The 6168-nt window shown below is 41.4% G+C and overlaps 1 protein-coding gene across 1 annotated transcript; it reads left to right on the forward strand.

Annotated features, from left to right (window-relative positions):
* Nucleotides 1-15: 15 nt before the first annotated feature.
* LOC101172208 (gap junction alpha-10 protein-like) lies at nucleotides 16-6069 on the forward strand. Its single transcript, XM_004082433.3, has 3 exons — nucleotides 16-474; nucleotides 2777-4223; nucleotides 5461-6069. The coding sequence occupies exons 2-3, from the start codon at nucleotides 2814-2816 to the stop codon at nucleotides 5497-5499; spliced, it is 1449 nt and encodes a 482-aa protein (XP_004082481.1). The 5' UTR covers nucleotides 16-474; nucleotides 2777-2813; the 3' UTR covers nucleotides 5500-6069.
* Nucleotides 6070-6168: the final 99 nt, after the last annotated feature.

Consider the following 6168-nt stretch of genomic DNA (forward strand, 5'->3'; position numbering starts at 1 on the left):
TTATAAAAATGTTCAACTCTGGATGTGAGGCTGTGCAGACACTGAATTCAAACAGCATGGAGCCCTTGATCTCATGAACACACTAGTAACAACCGTTCGACGTGATAAAACTGCAGACCTGACAGCAGCATGCCAGAAGACAAACCTCAGATTTTCCCAGTTTCACCTTCACTCTGAGTTTCAGCGGCTCAGGCTCACTCGGGCCCCATATTGACGGTCCCAGCTGGAGTTGGCCTCCTGGCGTGGGGGAGGTGTAGCGGCGGGAGTGGATCAATGCTCACATCCTGTGAACCCTGCATGTAACATAGGGGAATGTTCCCATCACGGACACACGCAGCAGAAGGGATGGGAATCGGCACACAACACGGGAACATTCAAACCCCTTGATGGGGTCAAACCATCCGCATGCAGACAGGAATCTTCAACAGGATGGCGTGCAGCGCTGGGCCTGGAGGGAAAATGCAGCTGTGACAGGTAAGAGGAACACAGCGGAAGAGATACAGGAAGGAACTCCAACCGGAAAAACATTTCTCCACATTTCAGTAACTGTATCACCAGAAATATTGTAGTAATAGCCGAACCGAACCTGATCAGACAACACTACAGAACTTCTCCAATAGCCAGAAAAAACAGCTTTCAGATGAACTGAGATGTTTCAAAGATTACCTGAAATTGAACCTTTTCATGCAAAAATAGTGTTTTTAAAGTTACATTTAAAAAATGCGTTTTTTTTCTTTTATGGGTTGCTTTGATATGGGTTTGCGTTTCTCTCTTTGTCCAGTAAGCTGACAATTTTGTCTTTTATGCATTATCTCTTCTCTTTGCTTCACATCTGCTTTTCTAGTTTTGCACTGTCATTACATTTTGAGCGTAGGACGTCAATCTACTGTAAAATCAAGCTGTTCAATAAAAAATTCTATAACCTGTTTGCATTTAGATAGGAGATCATCATGTTTTTCCAGACGGTGTTTCCTTGGTAGCTTGGGCAGCATTTCAGAAGCTTCTCTCAAACAGGATGATCCACAATTTTGCCAAACTTCTTGTCTGAAGTGTCTTGAAAAAGATTTCTGATCAGAAGCTGAAAAATTGGGTGTTTAACAGAAAATGGCTTGGAAATTCTGCTCTGAGGACAAGAGTAACTACCTGAAAACAGATTTTACTATTTTTTTGGTTCTCATTGGGAGTTGGGTCATCTAGACCCACTAACAGTGCGCTGATCCGTTTTTCTTCAATGATTTGTGATCTTCACTGGTGTCCTTGGATTACATGAAATCTTTCCACCTTTATCCACCTTTGTCATGGTAGGAATAACACATCAAAGTAAGGGTGGGGTCATTGAAGACAGCACAAGGGTTAAGCTTATGTAACCTATGAAATGTGAACAAACTGAAGGAAAAACCTTTAACTTTTATGATCTCAGTCTGGTGCTTTTCTATGCAAAGTTTGGGTCCAATAATCTCCACCGAGGCAGGTCATTGCAGGTCAGTACAAGCGAGCCCCTTTTCTAAGCTTTCTCTTTGAAAAAAAACACAACATTCTTTCTGAAAACAACAGGAATGGCAGGATTGATTTAACCAGATCTACAGATTCATACAGCTGTCAGCTTTTAAGCTTAAAGTATTTTAGAAAAAGTCTCGAACGAGAGTTCAAGACAATTCTAGTGGAAAGACTGACATGTGAGAGGGGTCAGGAGCTCATAATGCCAGCCTATTCATTTTTTGTTAATATGTTTTAAATTGCAATATAAGAGCTTTTTGGTCACTTTTGTTTAGCTTTTGTAAAATTCTTGCTACCTTATCCCATTTTACAACATGACAGTGGACTTCACCTTTGTGTTTGGGTCAAAGTTCAAGAATCCTTCTTGAACTGTGGTAGCAGCACCGTTCAGGTCCAGGCAATAAAACCTGGTGATGTAAGGACACTTCAATTTCACTGATGTTGCAAAAAGGTATAAATGGCTCAAAATGTTTTATTAGTCTTTAGAAATTGTTTAATCATCAACCATAATTAATTTACTTTATAAATCTTCATTTGATGAGTTGAAGAATATCCTCAACATTGTGCTTCCAATGATTTGTCACGGGGGGTCAGGGTAAATTTTGGGGACTCCAGATTTAGCTACTCGGGCGATTTCCCTTTATGTGTACTGTCAAACTTTATATTATGATTATAAATTCACACATTGTGTTTTCAGATAAACTCCTTCCTGGAATTTACAGTAAAACAAAAGGAAGATTAATTGTATGGTAAATGCTTTTTGCCATATTTTAAACTACTACCATGGATAAACAAGTAGATTGATTGGTGGTTGAGCCAGAAAAAAAAGTAAAGAGATAGAGTTGTTGATTATTGGGACTTGTGGATGTATTGGCATGCTTCAGCTGTGGTATTGTCTGTAAGAAATTTAGCACATTGGTAATCTTAAACAAAATAATATGGAGGGCATCAAATGCATTGTTGGCAACGTGTTTTACCTTATATCTGCTTTCCTTTCTAGAGATCACGTCAGGAAAGTTATTTTATATTTGAATGAATTTACACCGAATGCCCCTCTTGATGCATCAGGATTGTAATCATAATCAAAGCTTAAAACAAGTCTCTGACCTGCTGGTTACCATTTTTAACTACTATTCATAAATCCCATGCAGGGGTCGAAAAAGTGCTTTAGTTTGCACGGAGTTGGCTAAAATTAAAATTGCAACCTTTTCCTTTAAGGTGTCCATGTGTTTTTTTTCCCCTCCTGCAAGTCTTATGATGTGCATTTGTGTGTCCTCAGTTTTAGCATGCGGCACTGAAATGGTAGGAAGTTGACCATGGGGGACTGGAACCTGCTGGGAAGCATCCTAGAAGAGGTCCACATTCATTCCACCATTGTGGGAAAGATCTGGCTCACCATCCTCTTCATTTTCCGCATGCTGATCCTGGGAGCAGCCGCCGAGGATGTGTGGGATGATGAGCAGTCCGAGTTTGTTTGCAACACGGACCAGCCTGGCTGCAAGACAGTCTGTTACGACAGAGCCTTCCCCATCTCCCTCATTCGATACTGGGTTCTGCAGGTCATCTTTGTGTCCGCACCTTCCCTGCTGTACATGGGCCACGCTCTGTACTGCATTCGAATGCTGGAGAAGGAGCGCATCAGGCGTCGCATACACCTGAAAGAGGAGCTGGACGATACAGATCTGGATATTAGCGAGCACAAACGCGTGGAAAGGGAGCTGAGAAGGCTGGAAGAGCACAAGAAGGTGAAGAGGGCTCCTCTTAGAGGCTCTCTTTTGAGAACATACATCATTCATATCCTTGCTCGCTCCGTGGTGGAGGTCTGCTTTATTCTTGGCCAATACATTCTTTATGGGATTCATCTGGAGCCTCTATATAAATGTGAGAGGTTGCCTTGCCCCAACAGCGTGGACTGTTACATCTCCAGGCCCACAGAGAAGACAATCTTCATGGTCTTCATGATTGCGATTGCTGGAGTGTCACTTTTCTTGAACATTCTGGAAATATCCCACCTGGGTGTTCGTAAAATAAAACAGACTCTGTACGGAGAGCGATACACGGAGGACGACAGTTTGATTTACAGGTCTAAGAAAAAGGCGTCCTTACCACAGCTGTGTGTTATGAGCAGCATGTCGCCTCATAATGGGCCTTTGACCCAGACCTTTAAAGTGATACCAGAGGAAGAGATGAAATCTGTTCATTACAGCAGTGGACTCAAAGTCAACCAGGAAGTGCCAAGACACAACAGTTTGGTTCATTTTGGTCCAACTGGCTACACTTGCCCCCAAACAAGGATGTTACCCCGGTCTGGACATACATGTCCAACTCACGAAGGTCAAGAAGTACACACAGTATTTATGGAACATCATCCAGCCTGGGGCTCCGTCATGTCCCCAGTGGAAATGAATGCAACAAAACTTGTTGACATCCACGAGGAAGAGCGTCCTCCCAGCCATCAGGAACATTTGCAGTCTGGAAGCACTTTAAGGTCTGGAATAATCCGTGATCACACTGAAGACAAGAGGCGGGAGTCCTCAGTCAGTGAGCTCCTGTTCACCAACCCCAGGAAGACCAGTGTCATGATGAGACCTGCATCTGAGAGCTTATCCTCCATCAGCAACTCCACTGCTCCTTCAACACACAGCTCAGAGGAGTCAGACGAACTGGGCTCTCTGCAGGGAGACATGCCCATGATGCCACCTGCAGGCGGTCGAAGAATGTCCATGGCAAGTATTGATCAAGATCAGTTTATGTTGATTAATCTCAAACAACATCCTAAAGCTACAGACACACCTGACACACGTTTAAGAATGCAGTAAAAGCAGGTTCTTGAATGTGCATTTAGTCAATGGTGTTCAATCTGCGGAAACAGGGAGGGGGTTCTATTTCCATTTTCTACTGTTTACTAGCGCACCTACAGGTGGAAGAGTCTTGTTGTGAGATCTTGCAAGTCTTGCTCCAGGCTTTTTCTTTCCCATCTCAATTCTGATATATAAAAGCCTTGGCGTCAAACAATTCCGGCCAGGGACAAACCATATTTATTATTTTCTCCTTCATGATCCATTTTCAAACGGTTGCCGTTAATTAAAAGGGACGCCATCCATAGGTCACTACCAAATCCGAATCAAAGTTCGACCCGTTTTAACTTTCAACCGATGTTCAATGGCTGAAGGCGAGGTAGAGCCAAAAGAAACTTGCATAGCTACGTGTGAACGCAAACGTTTTAAACACGGAAGCCCGAAACGTGCATTGACGTGCGTTTAGAAAGACTTTTCATTGGACGTGGCCACTTGAACACGTGTTGGCACACAATCAAAAATAATTTCAGGAAACCTCGATGTCAATTTTTGTTCAAATCGGGTTTCCTCGACATTCCTGTAATACTTTTCTGTTATAATTAAGCAATAAATGTGCTACTATGTCTATATTTTTGCAACTTTGTGTACCCGAGATGTTGAAAGACATTTATTGGTACACAAATCTCATATGATTCACATTAATACTGGAATTGTCTTTAGAAATTCAAATCACAAGATGAAAACTGACCTTTTTTGCCATAAAAAAAGGAATATGTCTATGAAGACTCTCATTCATCCAGGTTGGTTCAATTGTAGTAGGTTTAGGGGCTGTCATCTGTCATGTTTGACAGCCCCTAAACCTACTACGATAAAAGGAAGATTTTAGGTTTTTGTCCATTGAAAAGTAAAACAAACTGCTTTTGGTATCAACTGGCACTCTACTTTCCTTTAATAATGTATAAACCATGCAAGGTCTTCAGTTCCTCCATGAACTATGATCGAATCTGCATTAGAACCATGTTGGCATCATAAATGTTGATCAGGATATTAGTCTTATAAGAAACTGTTAAATTCAATGCATGTTTTGTGATTCTGATTACACATTACTGATCTATTCTTAAATCAGCTTTATGTAAGACATAACATTCATGTTTGTGTGTTACAGAGCATGTTTCTGGACATCTCGTCCATCATGAAGAAGTAAGCAGGCAAGGCAAACATGGTAGGAGTTGAAATCCACAGAAAAGACAGAAACGGATGTGTCCATTGTCAACGCCAATCAAACTGGGCCCAAACGAGTCTGCAAGGCATCAAACTTCCCCAGGAACCTTCTAGAATCTGCAAAAGGTCATCAAGCGAAGGCGTCCTCACCCTTCTGGAATTGTGATAAGACATGGAGACTCAACTCAGAGGAACTGTTAGCCTCTGAAACGTACAATTTTTTCTTCAACAGATTCATGTCTGTGTAGAGTCAATTCTATGGCATCACTTCAAGATCCTTTCCGTTATAGTCACATGAAATACAGTAAACATTCTGAAGCAAGTGATTGGAACCATAACAGCAACTTCCTGTGGAGTCTTCATGCTTTTATTTCTCTACCAAAACTGAGTGTTCAACCCTTTTTCTTATCAAATAAATAAGATGTGACGCATTGCACGATATTTACAAAATCCAAACAGCTTGTTTCAAAGTACAGAGATAACAAAATTACAAATGTTGATTTCTGTGTAAAACAATAACTCTGCAAATACACATAAAACCTAAAAAAAAAAATCTACAAATCTTAATCTGTGGAGAAGGAGAGCTGATTTAAGATTTGTCATTGGAAGCATATTAACCTGCATTTTCACGGACAGCGACAGTTGTTTCCCC

Source organism: Oryzias latipes, chromosome 22 (genome assembly GCF_002234675.1).
Source record: "Oryzias latipes chromosome 22, ASM223467v1".
Classification (NCBI taxonomy): Eukaryota; Metazoa; Chordata; class Actinopteri; order Beloniformes; family Adrianichthyidae; genus Oryzias; species Oryzias latipes.